The sequence below is a fragment of the Ursus americanus genome, chromosome 2 (genome assembly GCF_024610735.1).
Source record: "Ursus americanus isolate L20-20 chromosome 2, mUrsAme1.1.p, whole genome shotgun sequence".
NCBI classification, from domain to species: domain Eukaryota; kingdom Metazoa; phylum Chordata; class Mammalia; order Carnivora; family Ursidae; genus Ursus; species Ursus americanus.
In genome coordinates, this window is record NC_142128.1 from 40,323,172 (window position 1) to 40,348,747 (window position 25,576).

A 25,576-nucleotide genomic window follows, 5' to 3' on the forward strand; every position below is an offset into this window, starting at 1 on the left:
CATAGCCTCTCAGTGAAGGCCCAGCATGCACCCTGGAGTGCCTCTCCTCATGGCCTCTTCAGGACTATAGGGGTCTCCTTGTGGGGGGGCAGAGTGTGGCCTTGGTGGAGCTGGAGCCACCTTCCCCCACACAGTGTGCCCTTCTGACCCAGATGTTAGAAATGCCTTTCCCAGGTGGAGAAATGAGCACAGGACTTGTCTCTCCCTTCTGGCTCCTGATCAGACACAGCACATCAGTGTTTCTAGAGTGGAGGCCCTGGAGCCTGGGCTCTGAGATAAGTCTACACTGCACCCCCAGCACTCTCCTCCCTGTGGTGACTCCGGCTTATCTGGATCCCCTTGAGCAGGAAGGAACAGGGTTGCTAGTGGGGAGACATAAGTGTACAAATGCGTCTTAAAAAGGGGTGAGCTCTAGTTTTACAGAGATGGTAGCCGGATCTGCTGCCCCATTACAGCCTTCCCACTTCTCCATGGCACCCAGTCCTGTGCACCCCCACCTTCGTATCATGCCTCTGGTTCTGCACATTTTGCACATCTTAAAGGTTTCTTCCCTAGTAAGAACTAGAAGGTTGAAATGTTGAGCGGAAGGGAACAGCCAGGCAGCCGTGCCAAGAAGAAGGTAATTAGCATACTGCAGTTAGTGTTGTCCTTTACACACCTGGGGGTAGAGGGGTGCAGCCCAGCAAACCTGGGCCAGTCAGGAGACCCTTCCCCACACACCAGTGCACCTTAACGAGAGGCTCCTTAGGGCAGCGCCAGCTCCAGCTGTTGTCCTCCCTGTAGAAGCAAACTGCAGTTCGTTCTCTTTCCTCAATTTCAGAGCATGCCAAGAAATGACAGCATGTGCCGTCAGTCTGTGCTTCTCATGCCTTCTACCTTGTAATTCTGGTGATTTTATGTCCCTAATCTTGGGGATCGCTTCAAAAGGGCAATTGATAGAAGCTTCCAGGTCAGCAGTGGGGGAAGAGCGCTCCACGCACGAAGCTGCCGTGTCCTGAGACCTTTCCCCTCTGAAGGCAGGTGGGCATGGTGCTGTGGCACTTTGTTTACTTACTTTCACTCTGCCCTTTTTTAATTTGAAGGTTTTCCGATGTCATTCTGGCAACAATTTTGGCAACCAAGTCTGAAATGTGTGGCCAAAAATTTGAACTGAAGATTGATAACGTGCGGTTTGTTGGGCACCCGACACTGCTGCAGCATGCTCTGGGGCAGGTACGGCCTTCCCTGGGCAGGTGGGGTTCTCCCTGGGGCAGGTACGGCCCTCCCTGGGCAGGTGGAATTCTCCCTGGGGCAGGTACGGCTCTCCCTGGGCAGGTGGAGTTCTCCCTGGGGCAGGTACGGCCCTCCCTGGGCAGGTGGGGTTTTCCCTGGGGCAGGTACGGCCCTCCTGGGCAGGTGAGGTTTTCCCTGGGGCAGGTACAGCCTTCCCTGGGCAGGTAGGATTCTCCCTGGGCAGGTGAGGTTTTCCCTGGGGCAGGTACGGCCCTTCCTGGGCAGGTGGGATTCTCCCTGGGCAGATGGGGTTCTCCCTGGGGCAGGTACGCCCTCCCTGGGCAGGTGGGGTTCTCCCTGGGGCAGGTACGGCCTTCCCTGGGCAGGCATGGCCTGTCCTGGCTCTGGGACCCTTGGGGAGCTGTGGCTCACACTGGCTTTGGTGAAGCAGCCATTGTGTCATGCCGTGTACCTGACCCCATGCGTGTGTGCATGCGTGCAATGAGCTACATATCCCCATAGGCCTCTCGTGGTCTCATTCCCTGCCCCTGGCTTTTGCTCTTTGCATACTGGGTCTCTCCTGATTGCCACCTTCCCTTTTATATATAGGATGTCTGTTTCTAAAGTGGTGCAAGTATTTTTTCTTATTTATTAAATGATATCATAGCAAGAATGATTATTAATTTAGTTCTTACATTGTGCTAAATCCTGTATGTGCATTATGTGATGAATGAAATGTTACAGTACTGAGGGGTTTTAAGAAGACTGAATGCGCTGTATTACCCAAGGGCGTTTGACACCAGAACCTGCTAGACAGCCCTTTGCACACAGGCACAATCAGGGTTTTGATAAGATGGGGTAAGATTTAGCTCCATTTATATGGTCCAGAAATTGCAGTCCTCAAATCTTTTCCATGAATATGCCCATGGAAGGAGTTTCTGAGGCAGTTGGAGGTGCCAGGACATCAGGCCATGGCTGGCTGGCTGACTGCACTAGGCCCCACGAGTGGCACCTTCCTCCTTACTGAGGCCCCTGCAGACAGGGCTCAGTCCCCACTGCTGACCTATGGGTGACAGAGGGGAGATTTGACATCCTGCCAGGAGTCAAACTGGAGTGACAAGTAGGGTTGGTAAAGAGCCTGCTTGGGATGGCCCAGGGAGATGTGGCTGACACACACACATGCACACACACACATACACACACCCGCGCTTGGGGTGGCCCAGGGAGATGTGGCCAACACACACACACACACACACACACACACATATGCTTGGGATGGCCCAGGCAGATGTGGCCGACACACACACGCACACACGCGCGCACACACACACACACACACACACAGCCGCGCGAGCTCCTATGCCCCCTGGTGGCAACACGTGTATTCAGCTGGGTGTTTGTGGCTTGGGGTGGCTGGATGCAGGAGCAGTGGCTTGGTCTCTGCTGGCTCTGAGCATGATCCTGTCTCTTAATCGTCCTGGGTGGTTGCCATACCTGGCTGAGACAGAGGTCCCGGGTGGACGCTGAAAACAGCAGTGGGGGAGGGAGAATACCGCATTTGCTCTCGTGTGGGCACCTCCGCTCACTTCCATTGGCTGGGGTAGTCGTGTCACTTTGGATCGTAGCACTGACCCTTCCACTCTTGTCTCAGCTGTGTTTCCACCTGTCTGTGCTGCCTGTGCTTGTCCGTACAAAGGCAGCGATCACTTCTCAAAGACCCTAGGGCTGGCTCTGTTTTTCTCTGGGTCGGCTATATTCTGGAATCTCTTCCCATGCCTGAAGAGTAGCACTAAACAGGATTTCTTGGAATGTGGTGGCTCTCACTCATTAGAATTATATTTCTTTTCCAGGTTTCAAAAACAGATCCGTCTCCGAAGAGGGAAGCTCCCACCATGATTCTTTTTAATGTGGTGTTTGCACTGAGGGTGAGCGAGTGTCCAGATGGCTGAAGAGCACTGGTAGATCAGGGAGGAGGGTCCGGGGAGAGTAGCAGCAGCTCATTTCCGGCGACTCTGTCATTGGCTCAGAGCTCAGACTGCAGAGCTGGCCCAGCTGTTGCCAGGCCGCGCCTGCAAGAGTCTGCCCATACTGTTTTTTCTAAATAAAATACACATAATAGTTACCATTTTAACCATTTTAAAGGGTACAGTTTGGTGGCATATAGGAACAACATTGTGAAACTGTCACCATTATCAGTTCTAGAACATTTTCATTGCCCCAAAAGGAGACCACTTATTCCTCATTTTCTTCCTCTCCCAGCCCCTGGAAACCACCAGTTTGCTTTCTGTCTGTGGACTTCCTATTCTGCATTTTCATGGAAAGTGGACCCTACAGTGTGTGACCTTTGGTGTCTGTCTTGTCTCACTTAGCTCGTCCATGTGAGCTAACATGTAACATGGATCAGGACTTCGTTCCTTTTTGTGGCGGAATCGTATTCTGTTGTATGGATGGACCACAGTTCACGCGTTCATCTGTTGGTGAACGTCTGTGTTGTCTCTGCGTTTTGGCCATTATGAACGATATAGGTTCATCACTATAATATTATGGCCAGTGCTGTTATGGACATTTGTGTCCAAATGTTTGTGTGGACACACATTTTTATTTCCCTTGGGTATATAGCCAGGCGTGGCGTTGCAGGGTCATGTGACAACCCGCTGAGGAAGGGCCGACTGTTTCCCATGTGGCTGCACCGTCTTCCTTGCCACGAGCAGTGCGTGAGCGTTCCAGTGTACATTCCTCCTCACCGACACTTGTGGTTTTCCACTTTGTTTCTAATAATTAAGCCTGGTAGTTTCTTAAGGCAGTTCCCAGAGCTGTCTGAAGTTGTGTTAGAGGAAATTTCTTTTCAGTGAAGCTGTCAAAATATAAGGGATCCAAATAAACATAAGAAGCATCCCTGGGTAAAGACTCACTCGTATTATGAAAGGACTTTGAATTGCCTAGGAATTTTATACTTGGTGACGGTTACATAACAGAATTCCTCTGAACTGTCCCACTACCTGTTTGTAGCAAAATATTCAGTAGTCCCTTTCTGGCTGGGCACATGTGAGCTGCATAATGGCTTTACACAGAAGTGTCCCAGACAGAGTGACTGGGGCTCAGGAACAAGGAGCAGTGTGTTTTCTGAAAGTCTTCAGAGTGGCAGAAACAACACTTAGCAGAGAGGTCACCTGTAAAATTGGGTACCGCTCTAAGTCTCGAGGTGCTTTTCTCTTGAGAGAAAATCACATTCACTGTGAACAGCTCGAAACCCAAATGATGCCAGAGGAAAGGCCCTTTGAAACGGAGCTTCGTATTAAAAACTGGCCTTCCTTGCTGGTAGATAAGGAGCTGCACGTTAAGACAAAGTGGTCGGTTAACAGCGGCTGTCCCTGGGGCACACGGTTCCGAGTGGAGACCTTTACTTGTGTAATTTTGGCATTTTCACAGTGTAAATAATACAGGGTGTGACTTATAAAATTACATAATACAGACATCCACAACGAGAACTCAAGTAAGAAACAAAAAAACAAAAATCATGACGAATGCTGTCTGCCTGTGAGCACTGATAGTCCCTGTGGGACGGGCGGTGAGAAGCAGCCACGGCCCCACCCTGCAGGCAGGCCCTGGTCTCTGGGAAACAGCGTGTGATAGCAGAATGTGTGACACCCCTGGATACAGCAGTCAAGAAAACAAGCAGATTTTAAAGTTGTGTGCACACTTTTGTAGTAATAATTAGGCTGGAAATGATTCTGGTATCCAGTAGTTGGGGACTGATGAGACAAGGTGGTAGTTATCATACTGGCACAGCCTGTGGCTGTTAAGGTGAGGCGTGGGGGCGAGGCCACAACCTGGAGGAGGGTAGGCGGATTGCTGCAGTAGGCAACAAGGCTGTGCAGGACTTCAGGTAGCAGGGGCCAGCACGTCGAAGAGTGGGAGGAATTTTAAATAATGCGAAGTGTTGATATTTTTAGGGTCGGAAGTTATTTTTTCCTTTTTAATAGTCATATAAAAACATATATATATTTACTTTGAAGAGTTTTAAACACACCCCCAACTAGTGACCATAGTTTGATAACCCTCATAGACCTGTCTCTGATGTCCCATAGCTGTCACCGGGCCTCCCTGGTTTCTCCTCTCCCACCCTGTTGCTCAGGTGTTTCGAGGCAAGTGCCACATCTCACGTCTGTTCGTTTCTGTGCACCTCAGGTAACATCTCTCTGAAATACGAACGTTTATGTTATACCGTGATGCCCTTTCACACCTGATGAAGTTTGCCATAATTTGGTATCAGCTAGTGCCTAGTGGCCGTAGTTTTTGCCATTGGCCTGTCTGGACCGGGCTGAAAACCTTGCCCTCACGAGTGTGTGGGCAGTGTCTGTAGGTCTCTGCCAGTCTAGGACTCTCCTCTCCCTTCATCCCATCGAATGGTCCATGGTTGGGTCCATCTCATTATGCTTGCTCTCTGTTTGTGAATTGCCTGCAAATTGGACATCTGCTCTGAAGGCCTCATTACGTTTTGGTGATACTTTTTGGGAGCAAGAAAGTCTCACAGGCGATACTCTAGATTTCCTGCTATTTCACATCACCTGTGGGACAAATGTGGCGTTTCTAAGTGTTCCCACTCAGGGCCGGCATGTCCTAGGTGGTACCTTTCTCACTGTGTCCAGACAGAGCCTTGAGTGGTTCGTGGCCTGTGAAGCCAGACAGGACACCCCAGCATACTCCATCAGTGCAGGTCATCGGGCCTCGCCTGGGTGAGCACCCCTTGTGTGCCTGGGAATGTGGAGCAGGTGGACTCGGGCATCTGACTAAAACACCGTCCTGTCCCAGCCAGTGGGACCTTGAGCAGGTGGACTCGGGCATCTGACTAAAACACCGTCCTGTCCCAGCCAGTGGGACCTTGAGCGTAGCGTCAGGCTCTCAGGCGTGACTCGATTGCTTCTTGAAGAGAATTACCATGTGCACAGGATCATTCTCCTTCCTCTGTTTTGCTGCCGAGAGTAGTTTGACACAGATTCTTCTGCAAGTGTATTTTGTTGTAAAGCAGTTGTACGTGCTTTATAACCTAGGCCCTCTAGTTCCGTGATCTTGTGTGGAACATTGTTGAGGGGCTACCCTTGCCGTGAAGGGGCAGGGCTGCTGCCTGGTAGTGGGCATGGCATGAAAGTAGTGTTTAGTCCTCTCCCCAGCACACGCATGTTGTTGCCAGGTGTGAATTCTCTTTGTGAACCTGAGACCTGCTAAGAGTTCCGAAAATCTCTCCAACTCCAGGTGAGGAAGGTGTTTACTGAGTCTGGTGTGGGTTTTGGTCCAGAAGGCTGGCTGTGGACACCTTGCTGGTAGGGCCCTGCCTGCCAGATAAACAGGAGGGGGGGGCGGTACCTTGGTTTTAATCAGCGGCACCATGTGTCCCGCTCCCTTCTCCCACCTCCACACCTGGGATGACTCAGCAGCCCTGTTGGCCTCCTGAAACACTGAGTCATGGTTGGCCAGTTATCTGCTCTGCGGAGCATCTTCAGAGACCCTACAGCGGCCTGCTCCACCCCTGGCCTGGGTGGGTGTGCCCGCCTGGCCTCACTGAGGCGTCTGATAGGTTCTAGAGTTAGCACGGTGCCAGGGGAGCTTGTGGGGAGAGGGGAGGCCTGGAGCCAGCTGACTTCTTCTGGTAGCCAGGCTTGTTTCTGCTGGGAAGAGCCTCTTCTCCTGAGGACAGTGTGCTCAGCAGACGGTCAGCCTGGTGCTTCTGTTTACTACGCTCCCTGTCCCTGTTGTCATGGGTCCGTGTGGTTGAATTCGCACGAAGCCTGGTCCTGCCCACCAGTGGTCAGCAGTACACCGGCGACCGCAAACACTGCTAGGGTTTCTGCCCCAGATAGGCTCTGTCAGACTAACTGGGGAGGGAGGTGCCACTGTTGAACGTTCTCAGAGGGGAGCCTATGGTCACGCAGCAGGTGGGTAGTGGGATCCGTGCCTTCAGCTGCCCGACCACCCCAGTGGGGCTACCCTTGTCTGGTCTGGAGTGGGTGCTGGATCTGTGCCCTGCCACCCGCCACCCTGGATGGCCCTGGTGTGGTGCCCTGCATCGCCTCCGCTTGTCGGCAATGCCTGTGTCCCCCACCAGCTGGGGGGCCCCACAGAACCATCTCTGTGTTGCCATCCAGGTAGCCATTCCCAAGCTGGGGTGTGAGCACACTGATGCTTCTGTGGACAGATCCTAGAGGGGACAGAGGGCCGGGGACAGCGGTGGCACCTGGAGAGGGCTGTGTGGGAAAGGAGCAGAGAGGGCTCCTCCGTGCCGTGCGTCTGCTGTGCCTGTGTGCTACCTGAGTACCCGTGCCGCGTCTGAGTCCCACATGCCTCTCCCGCAGGCCAATGCCGACCCGTCAGTGATAAACTGTCTGCACACCCTTTCCCGACGCATCGCCACCGTGCTACAGCACGAGGAGCGCCGCTGCCAGTACCTCACGAGGGAGGCCAAGCTGATCCTGGCGCTGCAGGACGAGGTGTCCGCGGTGGCGGACGGTGAGTGTGGCAGAGTGTCTCCTACTCCACACGGCACAGCAGGGACCTTTCGAGGTAGGGACCCTGGTCCAGGTTTGTAGATGCAGAAACGCAGGCACCAAGAGGTTATGGGATGTCTCACGGTCTTCCCCGGGTGCACGGGAGGATGCCCCAGGGGACACAGCTGGAGAGCAGCTCTGAACGGATGCCGGTTATGGATTTCCCAGCCTGAACCGCACCCCACCTCCCAGCTGCATTGCCCACCCAGCCCTGCTCCCGCTGGCTGTGCTTTCCTGTGGCGGGAGGTCATGTGGAGGGGCCAGTGGAACACGGAGCTGGGAAGGTGGGCACTTTCCAGGTCTTGGCTTTCACGTGAATTGAAGGAGGACCTAACTGAGTTATCAGCCGACCAATTGTTAAAGATACTGTTTGCCAGTAGATCGCTGATTTTGGTGTTCCGTAAGCACCTGTAAGCACAGAGAAGCGCCAGCCGTGCCCACTCCAGCTCCATCTCAGTCAGCACCCCGTAACAAGAGAGAAAACCAGAGACATTTGCAGGTGAATCCAGCCTAACTTTAGCAACAAGGAAAGGTAGTGATCAGTGTACATAAACTGTTCCCTCAGGTGCATTCTCAGTGAAAACTTGCTTTTTATGTTTGACAGCTGTCAAATGTGTAATTACGTTTTGGCCTATTATGTGTTGATTAGTAACAATGCAGAAGTTTAGTTTAAAAAAAATTCTCTCTAGAGTCTGTGACTTTATCACAGAAATTTTTTTTTTTAAGATTTCATGTATTTGAGAGAGAGAGGGAGCATGAGTGCGTACAAGCAGGGGGAGCGGCAGGCAGAGGGCGAGGGAGAAGCAGACTCCCCGCCGAGCACGGAGCCGGATGTGGGACTCGATCCCAGGACCCTGAGATCATGACCCGAGCTGAAGGCAGACCCTTCACTGACTGAGCCCCCCAGGCGCCCCTATCACAGGAAATGTTTCAGAATTCAATTTAACTACATATGTTAAGGCATTAATGAGAAAGGATTGATGAAAGACTTTTGATCGTAAGAATAGATTGGATCGGTATGAGTGGGTGGCGTGAGGCAGGAAGCATCTGCTCACCAAGCAGAAGGTGTCTCTGGGGGTCTGTGCTCTGGGGCCACCAGTGAACTGGCTGCAGGGTCAGGTGTGCCATGTAAAGACGCTTGAACAAATCAGCCGAAGTCCCATCTTAATTCAACTGGTTGCACAGATTTCGTAAGACGCAGTGGGGAACGACCTGATGTTTGGCTCAGAATGACTTAAAATTTATTTTCAGTTAAACTTGCTTTTTTAAAAGATTTATTTAGAGAGAGCGCGTGAGTGCTGGGTGGGGTGGGGAGGGGCGGAGGGGGAGAGAGCATCTCGAGCAGACTCCCTGATGAGTGTGGAGCTCGATGCGGGGCTCGATCTCACGACCCCAGTATCGTGATCTGAGCCAAAACCAAGAGTCAGACTTTCAACCCACTGAGCCACCCAGGCGCCCCAGTTAAACTTGTTTTTAAAGGTGTTTTCCGTTGCAGCCTTTGCGTATTTCCTTGCTTTGGAGGCTCTAAATTCTCTGTGTTCTGATTCTTGCAGCAAATGATGGTCCTCAGTCCCCATTTCATCACATTCTGCCCAAGTGCAAGCTGGCCAGGGACCTCAAGGAAGCTTACGACAGGTAAGACAGGTGGGTGGTATGCTCGGTGCACCTACCTGTGGGCCTTGTTGCCTGTTCTCCTGTTGTGCCACTGAGATGGGGGTGGGAGAGGACTGGGAGTGCCAGCCCTTCTGCTGGGACAGCCCCTCTCCCTGAACTGGACCTGAAGTCACGTGCGAGAGCCTGAATTCTTTTCAGTCTTGAGATACAAGGTCAGCATGACATGGTGCCAGGTTCCCGGTCTGCCTCCTAAGATGGGTGTCACTGGCATCACTTCACTGAGGGGGAAACTGAGGCTCAAAGGGTGCCCCGCACTCTGTGGGATGTGGGGCTTGGGGCCTGAGTGTAGGAAGGCAGCAGGCATTGCAGACACAGCAGAGCCTTACAGTTGTTCCAGTTATATTGCTGTTCCCAGCTTCTGTGGAGAAGCAAAGAACGTCTGTTCTTTTTAAAGAGTGTCCACCACTCCCTGACCCTGGGTCTGCAGTGTGGGTGGGAGGTGGAAGGGAGGCTTGGGCGGGTGCCCAAGTGACAGTTCCCCTGAAAGCTGTGCCTTTCCGCCCTGCTCCAGGGCTGTTGGTGCACGAGGGGCCGTCACCCAGGGCTGAGGAGACCGCATGGCGCGGGCATGCTGCATAGACAGCACAGAGGTGCAGGCTTATCTGGGCCTTATCCTCGCACACGGCCCAGTGCCCTCCCCTGGCCTTTCGGGGCTTCACTCCATCGGTAGACTCCACGCTACCCACTGGAGGTGGGCTGGACCTAAGAGCTGTGGCTGCCGATACCACGTGTCATCCAACCCAGGAAAGGGTGGCTTGTCTAGGATCCTTTTTTTTTTTTAAAGGTTTTATTTATTTGACGGAGAGAGAGCAGGCATGACCAGGGGAGCAGCAGGCAGAGGGAGAAGCTGACTCCCTGCTGAGCAGGGAGCCCCATGCGGGACTCGATCCCAGAACCCTGGGATCATGACCTGAGCCAAAGGCAGGCGCTTAAGGACTGAGCCACCCAGGTGCCCTTAGGATCCTTTTTTGGTGTTGGCAGTTTTCCTGATCTCACCATCAGTACATGTTTGTTATCGATATTTAGGAATTCTAGAAAGTATAGAGAAAGCAAAGCCCATCTATGGTCCCATACCCAATGATTATTGTTACGAGCATTTTGGAAACTTTCATTCTCTTTGCTGTTTTAACTGAAACTTTTGAAAAGGCCACGTATCCATCAAGTTTGAAAGTCCAAGTCTTGGCATCTTCCCTGCTGTACCACCCCCCACCAGGCTTCCATGCCAGTGGCAGATGCATCTCAGCAGGCCGCCATGTGTCATGCGTCCCCCGCACAGACGGGCTGGAGGCACACACAGGCGAACGCTGACCACCCTTGTCCCCTTACAGTGCGTGTGCTGACCGTCCCCAGCCTTCTTAGTCTGGCAGTGTAGCTTAGACCCTGTCTATACTGGTAAATGAAGACTTTTTCTTGTGTTGCTGCCTAGTTAGCCAGCCCTTGTCTTGGGCACTGAGTTGGCTGCAGCCTCTGGTGCTGTAAGACCTGTGCTCAGCTCTGCGCATGTGGTGCTGTGCGTGTGTGCCTGTTTATCAGATGAATTCCCGACAGTGGAATTGCCAGGCCGGATAGGTAAAATGCCCTTGGAATACGATGCACGTGCCTGTGGGGCTTGTGCCACAGGCTGCACCCCCGCTAGCAACAAAGGAGATACCTCTTCCTCTGGCTGGGCCGGCATAGGGTCTTGGCGAGCTGTGGGTCTTAGCTGCGGTGTCTCCACAGCTGTGTTGGGATGCCGCTGCACGCATCCCCCTTTTCTGTCTGAGCTCCCCTCAGACCCCTGTCTGTCTCTCTGTTGGGAGGAAAGGTGCCTTCGTACAGGAAGCAGAGCTGTCCTCTGTGACAGAAGTTGCAGCTTGTGTTCCTTTGTCCTGACCTCGCTGACTGCTGGGTGTTAGGGCACGGAACTTGCGTCCTGTAGTCCCCGCATCTCTTTCTCCCGTGACATTGCTCCTGACCGCGTTGAAGTCTCTGCAGTCAGAGAAGTGCTGCCCTTTGATCTTGGGTTGGCTGGTGTTGGAAATGGCTTCCTGGGAAAATGTTGCCTTGCTCTGAATGGTACTCAGCCTGCCTCCGCTACGGTTAGACCGCAAGCAAAATTCAGGCTAACCTGGAGATGAACACCAAACCAGAACCAGACTTGCTATGTCTAAAGAAAGAATGGACCATGGTTTCTTATGTGTGAACTGCACGTTGGAGGCAGTGAAGTCCTGAGCAGTTGACCTGCCTGCAGTGCTCAGAACTTGGGGCAGCCCAGCGCCCCCCAGTGGGCGTTAGTTTAAAGGAGGACAGGAATCAGCGTTTTGGAAGAAATGGCCCCCAGGCTTCACTGTTCAGCACTTGCCTCTTCCCTTTAGCCCAGGCTTCCTGGTCAGTGCTCAGGATCCCACTTCCCCTGGGTAAACTCCCCATCCACCCTTTCCTGTTCCCAGACCCCACCCTGCCCAGTCTTAGGTCCTGGGACCCATGTCACGTAAGCCAGCAGCAGTGCTACTCTGGTGGGAGTCCCAGGGGCAGTGGGGTCCTCCCCTGCACCCTGTCCCAGCCTGCCCATAGCAGTGGCTCTGTGACTGCCCAGGAGCCCCTGGCCTGCAGCCTTCCCTTTGCCTTGAGGTCTGGCCTGGCCTGCTGCTGTAGGGTGGACTTACCTTGTAGCTAAGGAAGGGAGACTTGAGTTTACATGACGGATGCAGTAGCATGGAACACAGAGCCTTCTCCCTTTGGCAGCTTTCCAGCAGACCCTGGGAGGGTTTTCTCTGAGCAGAAGTGAGAGACTGGAAGCTGTGAGATGTGGAGATTGGAGATCGGGGTGAGACTTCTCAAAGGAGTTGTTCTGGATTTGCTGTTTTAATTAAAATCTGTGGTTGTGGTGTGGCCTCATGCCCCAGGACCTCAGTGTCTGTGAATATAGGGTGGCATCATGAATCGCTTGGGAACATACCCTGACTGTTGCATAGTCTGTGTCTCCCCTTGGAGCTCGGTGACCTCAGTGACAGTGCCCCACTGATGTGTGTGACTGTCAGGTTGTGCTCCCATGAAGTCAGGGAATGTCCCTTCACTTTCTGTAACACAGACGTTGTGGTCGACCTGTGGGGAAGCACAACTTGCCCACTGGGGCTTGAGGGAATGAGTAAACAGCAGTCATGTTGTGGAGTCCATGGTTTGACCAAGTGGTTGCTGAATGGTTTTCAGAGGTAAAGGGGCCTGTGCTGGGGCCGGGAGGCTCCGAGCTCGGGGGAGCTGCCCAGGGCCTGGCCGGGCAGGTGGCATTGGGAACTGCGTGCTTGCTCATTGCCACCTCACACCGTTGCCTGTTCAGAGCAGAGGTGCGCCCACAGACACCTCCGCTAATATCCTGGGAGTTTTAGTCCCTCTTTCCATAAAATGCACTTCTATAAACCTTTCGTGTGAAATTTCAAGGTGGGCCTTTTGGAGCCCAGTCGGACCTCTCGAATTGTGTACAGCATCCCACTCTCTGTAGTAGGAAGCCTGGCTGTGTGTGGGACCAGAACCAGCAGGTGCTGAGCTGGCAGGAAGAAAGGGGCCGGGACACCAAAGAAGGTTTCAGCTCTTGGCTGAAGGGTTAGGAACTGAAGTTCTTTCTCAGGTGGTGAGATGAGAGGGCAGTAGGGTTAGCTGGTACACACCGCATTCCTTCTGGGATGGGAAAGATAAGGGCATGTCTCAAAGGCCAGCGTGTGGCCTCTTGCACAGTCATCGCCTTAGGACTCAGGGCATCTATCTTGTGCAGCAGATGGGGCTGGGCGCCCTGTGTGGCCCAGAGCTGTGTGACAGGCTGGATAAGCCTCACGTGGGGGCAGCGCTGTTCGTGCAGTGTTTCCAGACCAAACATCCCTGCCTGGCAGACAGAAGTGCAGACGTAGCAGGAACATTTAGGCCCCAAACCGCTGCTCTACTAAAGAGTCTTGTGGTAAAAGTGCACTTTACGCGGCATAGGGAATATATTGGGTAAGAGTGCAGTAATTTTATTTGGTGACAGATGGCGGCTGCACTTGTGGGGGTGCGCACCGAGTGATGGAGAGGACTGTCGCACACCCGCACCGGATACAAACTATGTCAGCTACACTGCAATGATAATAAATACACACATGAAATGTAGCCTCAGAGAGGCTTTCAGAGGGTGGGCTCCCTCTACCCTGGAAGCGTTAGGAAGGAACCAAACAGAGACAAAGCTTTTTTCCCTTCGTCTTGGCAGACGTCAGTGTGCCTCCTGGCTCACCTCTTGCTGCAGGCGGACTTACGGGCTTCCCAAGGGCGCCGTGTGGGTGGCTGTAAGTCCACACAGTCTCCACACTGCCTCTCGTGCGAGGTACTCCATGGGTGGACGTGGCCAGTGGGTGAGCAGATGCCTGGAAAAGTGGAGTAAAATCCACATGAAAACCAGGGAACCAATGTGGGAGCGTCTCTCCCACTCTGAAAAGACCCCACGCCCGTGTGTGCATGCACACGGCATTGCTGAGCTCCTGGGGGAGCACAGACAGCTCCGTGTGAAACAGTAGGGGTCTCCGTGTTTAATCTGATTCTCCGGTGTTCCAGCTGCCACTCTGAGCCATACCTGAGGACGACAGCTTAGAAGCAGACCTGTCTTTTCAGTCCACCAGCCTTTCTGTCCAGGTATATAGTGAAATAGAGGAGGGAGGGGCCTACCCGTGTTAGCTTTGTCAAGTTCACTCTCCCTGCAGCCCTGCTTTTCCTCGTTCTTCTCTTCCTTTTATACATGGATGCTGAGAGTCTGATACACTAGGCAGCTCTCAAGTGGTGTGACCTTGGATTTTGTAAGAGGCTGTTTCTCAGGGTTTGATGGGAGCTGTCCACCCGCAAAGACCCTTGCCCAAAGCTTGGTGAGGCTCTGGGAACCTCCGTCCGCTCCATTTACTTACTTAGCAGTCCGTTCTCTGGATCTCTTCCCTACATCATGACACTCATCAGACCCACTCATGGGTTTCACCCTGAGGGACTGTGGCATCAGCAGTGACCAAACCTTTGCATTCCAGACTCAGCCACAGCTTGCAGCCCCCACCCTTGCAGCCATGGGTGCTCGGACCCTCCCTCTGGGGACTGCTCGGTGGCACAGATATCTTGGGAGTGGGGCATGGGTTTTCCTGATGCCTCTAGGCAGGGCAGGCAGATGGTGTTTGGGAGTTGTGGGCCAGTTGGCAATGAGCAGATAGTGGTGTTGGCAGGAATTCTAGGGTCACAGTGCTCTGTGTTCTTCCCACTGTTTTTTCTCCTCATTACGCATTCCCTGCCTGAGAAAACTGCTGCCCACAGGTCCTGCCGGCTCTTTGGGTGGACCTGTGGAGAAGCCTGTGGTAGTTGGTCTGCTGCTTGAGGCTTCAGGGAAGAGATGGTAAGATCAGCCTGTGGCTGTGGGCAGTGTGGGCCATAGTGCTGCCTGCCAGCACCGGGCCTCTGTGTTGCCCCCGAGGGAGGTCTTGAGACGGGCCTCCTGAGCCATGGCCCGCCCCACACTCTGCCGGATGTGGGTGTCTTAGCCTCTCCGGCCACTTGGGAATTGCAGAGTGGGGTTGGAATGTGATGGGAAGAACTGGGCCAGGCCCGGCCTTGACAGTGGGCACACATTCCCCTCTTGTCCACCTGCCAGGGGTGTGGTGAGGACCAGCCATGGGGGCTTTGCCCAAATAGCCACTTCTGCATGCCAGATACCAAGTGCTATTGGCCCTTAGCACAGGAGCTGTGAGCTAGGTTTTGGGTGCTGTCAGGCTGGCTTCTCCTTGGAGCGTTTCAGAAGCGCCTGCTGGGAACAGCTCCTTTGTGTGTGGCTGTCCGCTGTGGGGCATCTGGGGCCACTGCCTAATGTGGAGCCCCCAGAAACCTGTTCTGTGGCCCGGGCTTCCTGAGACATAGTCCACCCGGAGTCGGCAGCATGCTCCTTGGGCCCCTTTCCTTCCTGTGTTGATGGGATGGTTCTCATTGCTCCCCAGGTGCCCGACACTTGACCAGCTGTGTGGGGAGCAGTTAATGAACCCCAAGCCCACAGCTGGTACCTGAATTCTGGTCGGGGAAACGACATCAGCCAGCAGACGAGTAGGTGTATCCCGTGGTCAAGTGCCCAGACGCATGTGACCACACAGCAGTCAGATTGCCTGTGAGGCTGGGGCCAGGGCTCGCCTCACAACCTCACTGAAAAGGTGGGGGGCTTGAATTGAGACCTGAAACGAGGAAGGAACCCAGGGCACCTGGATGGAGCACTAGAGGCCGAGAAGAGCAGAGCGGCCAGTACAGGTGGACCCAAACGGCCTGGGGTAGGAGACAAAGTCAGAGAAAAGTGGGCAGGTCATGTGGGGCTCCCGGCATTTGGGGGCCTTGGCTGTCAGAGTAGGGAGGATGGATGGGGGGCTGGTGCTGAGAAGGTCTGGACTTTGTACCTCCCTGTGGGTAGAGCAGACAGGATTTGCAGACGGTCAAGGTGGGATGTGGGAGAAACAAGGATTCAGGGACAAGGTGGCCGTATGTGGCCTGACCAGTGTTTGGCCCTGAAAGAACCAAATTGCCATCACCAAGGAGCTGGGGAGTGAGAGGTTTGCAGCTGAGGCTGGCTTGGATGGTTGCTGTGGTACGGCTTGGGCACTGCTCACATCTGTAGGGAGGTGGGTGCCATGTGCCCCTCCCTGACAGCACGTTGTGGGGGTCTCGGCACCCCCACACACACCTTTCCCCTCCTGCTCACCTCCCCTTTTTGGAGACGGGCCCTGTCCTGCTTGGCTGCCCTCCTGTGATGGGGCCTTCGTGGGGTGTGCAAAGGGCCTGGCTCTCACCGCGGTGCTGAGGAGGCCTTAGTGTAGCCTCTGGGACAGACATAGAAGAGGCTTCTCTCAAGTCCTGGCACTGTGGTTGGACTACAGATTCCAGGGCTACCCAGAGATACATGGGTGTGTGTTCTTCTCTTAAACCCACTGAGATCTGGAAGATGCTCTCTTGCCCGAGGGTTTCACGTGCAGTTTGCTCCGAGCATCAGGAGCAGTGTGCCGGGGTTTTGTGTCACCTGTGTGTGTGGTCAGAAGTGACTTGGGTTAGCGATGGTCGCTGACAGGCTGGGGCCCGCTCTCTGCAGCCTGTGTACGTCTGGCGTGGTGCGTCTCCACATCAACAGCTGGCTGGAGGTGAGCTTCTGCCTGCCCCACAAGATTCACTACGCCGCGGCCAGCCTCATCCCCCCTGAGGCCATCGAGCGGAGCCTGAAAGCCATCCGGTGAGTGCCAGCCCGTGCATGCTGCCTGCGGCCCTTCCCTCTAGCTTCTGCCTGACGTGTTACTGGTTACTTCCTTCAAGGGTTCTCTTTTTTCCTGCCACAGGCTCTGGCAGGTAAGGCTCTACTGTTCATGGAAGGAAGTAAAAATGCATATTTTGGGGTCTGGTTCTTGTCCAGAATGCCCAACCGCGAGTTTCCTCTGGGCCCTCTCGGCACTGCCTGGGTGATGAGGCTCTGTGCTCGAGGGTCCTCTCCTCAGGCCTGGGCAGGGCTGTAGGGGCTGAGCACCCTGGAGGGAAGCCACACTGTGGGCGGAGTGTCGTCTTCCCAGTGTTGCTCACCGGACCTCCTGCATTTGAATCAGACCTTGTGGGAGCTCAGTTTCTTAATTTAACGGGTTTCCTGCAAGGAAAGAGCTAAGCTCAGTTTTCACAACCCCCCCCCCCATTAAAGTCCCCTGTTTCCTTAGATATTTTTTAACTAAAAAAAGAAATCTGGGCACATTACGGAAAATTGGAAGATGAGAGAAAGCAGGGCACACATAACCCTCTCTCCCTTGCCCTGTCTATGCGCTAAGTCCTGTCCTTCCTCCTGGACTTCCTCGCTAAGTATATTTTTATGTAGTTCTATTCATAGCCTGTGGCAGGGATTTTGCTTTTCCATATTTGGGACTCTTTCCTTGGGAAAGATTCATGTATTTTTTCAGTCAACAAATGTTTGCTGGGCAGTCCCAGAGGTGGGAGATGGCGTTGGGTCGTCAGGCCTTCTTCAGATTTGTTCCACTTGGTTTTTTCTGAGGGCTATAGTAATCCTTGTGGCTTTTTAAAGGCCCCAGGACACACTGCTGCCCTCCCGTCTAACCCTTCCAGTGGCCTCTTCTCTCGGGTTCAGTATCTGTGTGTTCCAGGTACGTGCCTGGTTAGGGGGCCTGTAGCCCGCATGTCCCGCTGACCCTGTGACTCTGCTCTGCAGCCCGTACCACGCTCTGCTGCTGCTCAGTGATGAGAAGTCCCTGCTGGGTGAGCTCCCACTGGACTGCTCCCCAGCCCTGGTGCGCGTGATCAAGACCACATCCGCCGTGAGGAACCTGCAGCAGCTGGCCCAGGATGCAGACCTGGCCTTGCTGCAGGTACCCCTGGGGGCCTGCAGACACACCCTAAAAAGGGGACAACCAGTGGGGGAGGGGTAGGCACATCAGAGAAGCTGGTCCCTGGGAGGAGGTGGGAGGTCAGGCATCAGGAAAGCAGGATGCCTGTGTGCCGTGTCCCCAGGACCTGCCTCTGTCTAGCTGAGAGCCACTGCATGGCCTGCGGTGGTGGGATGGGTAGTTGCTGGGTTCGCTCCAAGTGCTGGAATCTGAGTCAGGCCTGGCTTCAGGGCTGGCTTTGTGAACTGGCCCTGGGACTGATGTTATGTTCTGTGTCCGGGAGTCGTGAGGCATGAGGCCCTCCAGGTGCTGGGTGACTGGGCTGTGGAGGATGGGGTGCCAGGGCTGGGGGCTTGCAGGGTTGAACCAGGGGCCCGCAGGGTGTCACTGTGTGGGAAAGCAGTTCCACATCTCTACTTTGCCAGTGTGGGAGGTGAGGGCCCACCTGTGTGCAGAACCAGGACCTATCTTGGTGGCCTTGACCACCCCCCTTGTATGTGCATTCAGGCCTGTGTTCTGTGTGAGGTCCTACTGTCTTGCTGAGCCATGTGCTTGTGGGCTGCAATTTTTTGTTTTTGTTTTTTTAAGATTTATCTATTTATTAGAGAGAGAGCGTGCCTGAGCACGTGCGAGCTGGGGGAGAGGCAGAGGCAGAGGGAGAGGCAGAGAATCCCTAGCAGACCCGCGGCTGAGCAGGGAGCCCAATTCAGGGATCGATCTCATGATCCTGAGATCACGACCTGAGCTGAAAACAAGAGCCGGATGCCCAACCAACTGAGCCATCCAGGCACCCCTACAGTTTCAGATTGAATGGAGGACCCCTCAGTCCTGGCTGTGATCTGGTTGGAGCCTGGGTTGGGGCCAAGGAGTGAGGAGAAGCACAGGAAGAAGTTGAAGGTCCCAAGGCAGTTGTGCCTTCCAAGTGACGGATGAGGGCTGGACTGGGGTCTGGTCACGGTGAGCACTGTGTGGCCACCAGAGGGCAGCAGGACCTGGCCCAGGAGCGGTGGCTCTCTGAGGCTGAGGAAGAGGAGCCCAGGTGTGAGGCAGGCCTGCCTGCCCCCCTGCCCATCCCCACCCCCCAGGAGGCACGCCTTTGGCCTTTGGTCTTTAGCATGTTGGGGGAGCTTAACTCTCAGGCCTGTGTTTCCCAAAGCAGCATTTTCTGATTCTGTCATCCAGAATGAGTCTTTCCCTTGTCTATACCCCGTGACCTTTGTCCATCCCCTGTGAAATTATTTATCGGATTCTGCTCTCGTGCATTGTCCTACGGGCTCCTGGACTGGATGGGACCCGGTGAAGACCATGCCCTGCTCACCTTCGTAGCATCCACAAGACAGAACCTTCAATGTGCTAGTTCTTCCGTACACAGCACAGAGCTTGTGTTCTGACCGGCTAAGCTTTCAAAGCTTTCAAGTTTCTCGGTCTCTGGACAAAGATGAAGCTTTGGTGATGTCCCCTTCACTTCCCTGACCTAGCCTTGCCATGGGGAGACTGTTTTTTCCTTCTGTAATTCTCCCCACTGAGCCCTCTTCAAATCAGGGTTTCCTGCTGGGGCGGTGGTCAGCCTCCCCGGCCTCTGCACCTGCTGCCACCTGTGGCAGTTGGCCCCAAGGGGGCTCCAAGGACAGCAGAGCTGGCTGAGCCCGTTGGAGCCCCAAGCACGGATGGCCCCACTAGGGAGAAATTGTTCTCAGGGCTCCTGGCTGGCTTGGTCGGCAGCGTGTGTGACTCTTGATCTTGGGGTCGTGAGTTTGAGCCCCACGTTGGGTGTAGAGATTGCTTAAGAAAAAATAAAATCTTAAATAATTCATGTTTCATCATAGGCAAAGTCAGTATTTTGGGCTTTTTTGTTTAATTTTAATTCTAGCATAATTAACGTACAGTGTTCTCTTAGTTTCAGGTGTACAATATAGTGAGTCAGCAGCTCCATATGTTACTCACTGCTCCCCAAGATAAGTGCACTCTTAATCCCCTTCACCTCTTTTACCCATCCTCCCACCCACCTCCCCGTTTTGGACTTTTTTGTCATGATAAAGTTAATATGTTCTTATAAAAATTCAAATATCACACAAATTACGGGCACAGAGAATCCCTGCAATCCTGTATCACAGAGATAACCACTGTAGATTCCTCTAGACTTTTTGTATGTGTCCGTTATTAACACATTATCTTTGAATCACAAAATTAGGATCACACTGTCCATTCCTTGTGATTGGCTCCCCACACACCTTCACATCCTACTCCCCAGGTCCTGTGAGCGCAACCTCATGTGGGACTTTGCAGATGTGATGAAGGATTCTGAGGTGGGCAGTGACCCTGGATGGTCCGGGTGGGCCAGGTGTCACCACAGGGCCCTTGTGAGAGATGGGTAGGGGGTATGACCATGGAGGCAGGGATTGGAGGGATGTGGCCATGCGCCAAGGAAGGTCGCTGCTAGAGGAGGTAGGGTGGCTGTTCCCCCGGAGTCTCTGGAGAACGTGTCCCTGCCGGGAGCTGGACTTCAGCCTGAGCTACGAGTTCAGACCTCTGGTCTCCAGAACGGCACTCTGGCTGCAGGGAGAGGTGGGAGGTAGACACCACAGGTGGGGGCGACGGCAGAGGGAGGAAAGTAGGCATATCGATGCTGTGGAGCGGGTGTCAGCGGGACTTGGGATGAGAGAGAAGAGCAGCAGTGAAGGAGCTGAAGTTCTGCCATGTTGGCACCGGTGGTTCTGTTTGCCGAGGCGAGGTGGAAGTGCACTCCGCACTGTCTGGGCCTCGTGTGTGGGGTGGGGTGACCCCCACCCGGGGGGCACTCAGTGATGGCACAGTGCACCTGGGTGACACAGAACCAGGAATGTCTGCCGCCTTGCCCGGAGGTCCTGCAGTGCTGTATTCTCAGACCTGGGCTCCCGTCTTGAGGTTGGATGGAATTTCTGGCATCCTAGTCTGTCTGTGGCCCATCCTGTCTGAGAGTCCAGGGCAGCCAGGCAGTGGGATGTGGTCTAGGGATGCTGGGACACACAGGGACGAGTGCAGGAGGGGCAGGACGGGTTCCGGGACCCTACGTCCATTGCCATGTGGAAACCCATCCCCATGCTGGGCTCTGTCTTGTTGTCCAGCCAAGGCGCTGACCCCATGGTCCTGGGCACCTCAGATGTCCCCATGCTCATAAGACCTTTCCTCATTGCTGGCCTGGACAGGGTCCTACGGGAAGTTACTGTCCCAGACCACACCAGGGGCCAGGGATAAAACGGGTTATTGTGTGTGTGCTGTGACGAACGCCCAGGTAAGGGCCGGAGAGTCAGGCAGTACCCTCCCAGCTCCCACTGCCTGCAGGTTTTCCAGCTCGCGGCCCACCTGGTGTACTGGGGCAAGGCCATCATCATCTACCCGCTGTGTGAGAACAATGTCTACATGCTTTCTCCCAACGCCAGCGTGTGTCTGTGAGTATCTCTGGCTGCCAGAGCCCGGGATGGTGCTCCCCTGCTCAGCTGGGCCCCCGCTTGGGCTTGGTTGCTGGCCTCTGCTGCGTTTGGGTTCTAATTCTGGCCTGGTGCAGTGCCAAGTGGCCCTGTCCTGGGCCTGTGCTTCTGGCGTTCAAAGCCCCCGTGCAGGCCCCTGCCTGCTGGCCGGTGGGCTGTGGATGGGGTGCTTGGTGGGGGTTGGGAGGCTTCATCTTGACTTGAGGGCTCAGAGGGGCTTTGGCTTGTGCCCATGGCTCCTGCTGCCCCTCGAGGGAAAGCATCTGTGTTCTGTCCTCATGGCACCCATCCTGGGCCACCTACTGTGCTGCGCCTCCCTGCTGTCCACCCTGGGCTCGTGGCCAGGACACACATGTCATGAAGCAGTGTAGAGGCCTCCTGAGCTCATGGGCATGCTTGCCTCCCCTCTCCCCAGGTACTCCCCACTGGCCGAACAGTTCTCCCGTCAGTTTCCGGCTCACGACCTGCCCTCTGTCCTTGCTAAGTTCTCCTTGCCTGTCTCCTTGTCAGAGTTCAGGAACCCCCTCGCCCCCCCTGTGCAGGAGGTAAGTCGCAGGAGTCCAGGGAGTCCAGGAACTACCCACCCAGTGTCAGTTCCTCATCCCAGGGCCCCCAGTGCTGCTGCACCCTTAGCCTGGGTTTTGGGGAGGAGGGGGCTTGGTAGTGTAGGTGGTACATGTCGTGCCAGGGTGACCAAAAGCTGGCTCCTCAGCCAGGCCACCTACAGACACTTGGGCAGTCCCAAGTCCCACCTCCATCCACCCTGGCTGCCGTGAGCGGTTCTTGGGGTTAGAACCGAGTTAAGAGGCCCAGGTGGCAGGACAGTGGTAACCTTTCCTGGGGGGATGCAGACTCAGCTTTATTTTCAATGAACTTGGGCCCTGGCTTCCTGCTCTCTTCCCCTCCATGGTCCAGGTGGCCACAAGGTATGTGGGTCCAAGTCCTGGGCTCACTGGTCCCCAGGATCTCCTCATCCAAGAGGATCTGGAGAGGACAGGCCTGGGACAGGCTCCGGTGGGCCTGGGTCCAGGCAAGGGACAGGTGGGGTTGCTGGGGGTGGCAAGGGCTCATCCAGGGAGGTATGAAGCATATGGAATGAACTGGTGAGTTCTGGGTCAGGTGCGGCCTGGACCCCAGAATGAGCCTCTGGCTCTCTCCCCTGTGCTGAACGCCTGGAGCTCTGGAACTCTGGGCAGGGAGCCAGCACAGAGTCAGGATGGGCCAGGGGTTGGGACACACAGGGACGAGTGCTGGGGCTGAGTGTTCTCAAGGCTTTGTCTTCAGAAGGAAAGTATTTTTTTTGAGTAAGTGCGAGATCTGTTAGGCAAAACCAGTCCTTAAAAGCAAACCCTTTCCCTTCTCAAGTTGTGAATGAGGAGGAGATCCTGGTTCTTGAGTTCATTCAGATGCTGAGTGCAACAGAGTTCTAAAGGCCGTCTTTCATGGGGCCTTCGGTTTCCAGGAACTGTGCCAGGCCGTGCCAGCTCAGTGAAAGCCACACTTTGCATCTGTGCCCCCACTTCCCGCAGCAGAAGCTTCCTAATGGTCCGGATGGCGGGTGGATTTTCCAGGCTATGCCGGCAGTGGGGGCGGGGGGGCTGCCTTGTGCTTGGTCAAGGGACTCACATGGAGCTGGGTTCGGTTCTGTGCAGTCCCAGGGTGAGGCGTCTGCTTGTCACGCCTCCTGCTTCGGGGCCTGGAGTGTGCTCTTGAGTGCTTATGAAGCCTCTTTGTTTGATTTTTTAATTTAAATTATCTTACAATCTTGTTCAATTTTATTTGGTTTGACCAGGTCCTAACATGCCCATGGCACATCCCTATTTCCATGCCTGGTCAGCCGTCCCTTCCCAGGAGGGGACTCCCAAAGCTGAGCAGGCAGGAGTGTGACCTTCCTGTTCGCTGTGCTCCAGCTGGGCCTGCACAGGGCTCCCCACTGGCGCTGGTCAGGTGCCAGCCCCGTGACAGAAGGGTGGACTGCATGTGCTAGGACCACAATCCCCTCAGGGCTCCCTGTCCTTGGGCTCGGGCTCAGGGCAGCTGCCTGCAGCCTCTTTGTGAACAGTGTCCAGGTCACCGTGGGGAGGTCCCCACAGGCCCAGCTCTGTGTGTGGGGGTCAGAGCGACAGGGCCGAGTGGGTGGAGGGAGACGGGGCAGAGCAGGGGCCTCCGTGTCATCGGCCCGGCTCCTCAGCTCTGGGCACAGAAGGCCACACACGGGCAGCCCGTGTGTGGGGTGGGAGCAGGTGCTCTTGCGGCCTTCCCTGGAGCAAGGAGTTGGTCTTGCAGACCGACCGGCAGCTGAGAGGCCCTTTTCTGAGGTGGGGGGCTTGTGCCTTGAGCCTTGTGGAGCTCATGGACCCCTTACCTTTGGGATGACTCGTGGGGATCGTGTCTCAGGTCGTGGCTCCTTTACCCTCCCTGGCAGGGAACAGGGCAGTGGGGAGGGGCCGGCCTTCCTCCCCTGCCCTGGGCCTCCTGCTGCCTCCCCTGCAGACGCAGCTCATTCAGATGGTGGTGTGGATGCTGCAGCACAGGCTCCTGGTCCAGCTGCACACCTACGTGTGCCTGATGGCCTCGCCCAGTGAGGACGAGCCCCACCCTCGAGACGACGATGTCCCCTTCACCGCCAGGGTCAGCGGCCGCAGCCTCAGCACACCCAACGCTCTCAGCTTTGGTTCCCCAAGTAGGAGCCCCTTGCCCAGGGCCTCTGTCTGCCGGGTGGGGGTAGCATTTGGGAGGGCACTTGGGAGTGGCAGCCAGGATCCCGACGTGGGCAGTGCTGGGAGTGACCCAGGCACCTTCACGTGGCCATCCGTGCGCATACACGCCCACCCCTTATGTGGGCAGTTGGGTCCTCGCACAGGCAGCCGCTGTCCCCTGCTGAGCAGCTCTCCTTTGAAGGAGGGCAGGAGACCCCTTTCCCTCACCTGCCTGCACGTCTCTGGCTCTGAGGCTGTCCCTCTGGGCTCCTGAGCAGGGGGCTTGCCCAAGTCCGGGACCGCCTGCGATCAGATTTCACACCATTGCTAGGAGGACATTTGAGTCCGCTGTGCCGGGGCCTGTGACAAGGCACTGACTCTCACAGTCGCTTCTCAGAAGAGCCACCTTGGCCACCACCTGCGCCCAAAGGATGCAGCCCATTGCCAAGCCCCAGGTCCCCCAGGCTTCCCCAGGCTGGGGGGAGACAAAGGGCTGGAAGGCTCCCTAGACTGAGGCCTGACCTTGATCTTCAAGTTCAGTGCAAAGACCCAGCCTTGCTCAGGGCCCGTCCGTGTCCATCTTGGGTGCGAGGGGTCGGATGGGCAGGCCTCCCTTGGGGTGTGGCAGAGAATTCCTGGTGGAGACAGATGGCACAGCGGGTGCACCAGGGGTGTGTGGGGGGCCGGCTGCTCCCTGACCCATGCCCACCCACAGCCAGCAGTGATGACATGACCCTCACTAGCCCCAGCATGGACAACTCGAGTGCGGAGCTTCTCCCCAGTGGGGACTCACCACTGAACAAGAGGATGACCGAGAACCTGCTGGCCAGCCTGTCCGAGCACGAGCGGGCTGCCATCCTCAGCGTGCCTGCCGCCCAGAACCCCGAGGACCTCCGCATGTTTGCCAGGTGGGGCAGGGTGACCTGCGGGGCTGGGCCAGTTCTGGGGTCAGAATGGAAAGCGGATGGGGACTGACCCAGCACAACCCCAGCTTACGTCCACTGGTGACAAACGGCAGTTGCTGGTTGAGGTGGCGTCTCAAGCACTCACATGTCCCTACCTGGCACCTGTGTGTCCCCGCTGTGGGGAGCACGGTCTGTCGCTGAGACACCAGGCCCGGTGCCCTTGCCAGCCGGGAGTCCCTGCAAGACCTCCTGGGTGCTCCTTGTTACTTTGGAAGCTGCGGCAGGTTCTCATCCTCACAAGGCTTAGTAGGGATCTTTCCCTCCTGGGAAAACTCTCAGCCCAGGCTGGGGGCGGTGGTGTCCAGGACCCCTCTTTGTTGGTGACAGACTTTGTCACACCCACCTTTGACTTGGGGGGCTCTGCAGGTGTATGGCTTTCTGGGTGGGGTGAGGCTAACCGGGGGCAAGCCCCCAGGTAAGAACCGCATGCCAGGCGACTGTTGAAACCAGCTGGGTCTGGGCCTCCTCTGTGCCAGCCCCAGCCCCAAGCAGCTCCTAGAGCCATGACCCTGTTTGGGCCCAGAGCCCTATGGGCGTCGCTGCTGCAGCAGCATGAAAGAAAGATGCCCCTGGCAGACTCGTCCCCCTGCGCTCCCCCCCCCCCCCCCCGCCGTCAGGGTGCTGAGCATGCTGACCTGC

The 25,576-nt window shown here is 55.4% G+C and overlaps 1 protein-coding gene across 8 annotated transcripts in view; it reads left to right on the forward strand.

Moving 5' to 3' along the window:
* NPRL3 (NPR3 like, GATOR1 complex subunit) overlaps positions 1-25,576 on the forward strand; it is a 39,343-nt gene that overhangs the window by 10,977 nt on the left and 2,790 nt on the right. For 4 of the 8 annotated variants that reach the window (XR_015721283.1, XR_015721282.1, XM_045783804.2 and 1 more), the window contains 10 exons: positions 1,083-1,212; positions 3,063-3,137; positions 7,563-7,770; positions 9,308-9,389; positions 16,522-16,659; positions 17,632-17,788; positions 21,128-21,234; positions 21,689-21,818; positions 23,767-23,956; positions 24,688-24,880. Coding sequence is in view for 6 of the 8 variants with exons in the window: in XM_045783804.2 (XP_045639760.1) it covers positions 1,083-1,212; positions 3,063-3,137; positions 7,563-7,770; positions 9,308-9,389; positions 16,522-16,659; positions 17,632-17,788; positions 21,128-21,234; positions 21,689-21,818; positions 23,767-23,956; positions 24,688-24,880 (1,410 nt within the window). In the remaining 2 variants the exon portion in view is untranslated. The remainder of the gene's footprint in view (positions 1-1,082; positions 1,213-3,062; positions 3,138-7,562; positions 7,771-9,307; positions 9,390-16,521; positions 16,660-17,631; positions 17,789-21,127; positions 21,235-21,688; positions 21,819-23,766; positions 23,957-24,687; positions 24,881-25,576) is intronic. The other 4 variants (XM_087854346.1, XM_087854349.1, XM_087854348.1 and 1 more) reach the window with 3 other exon arrangements.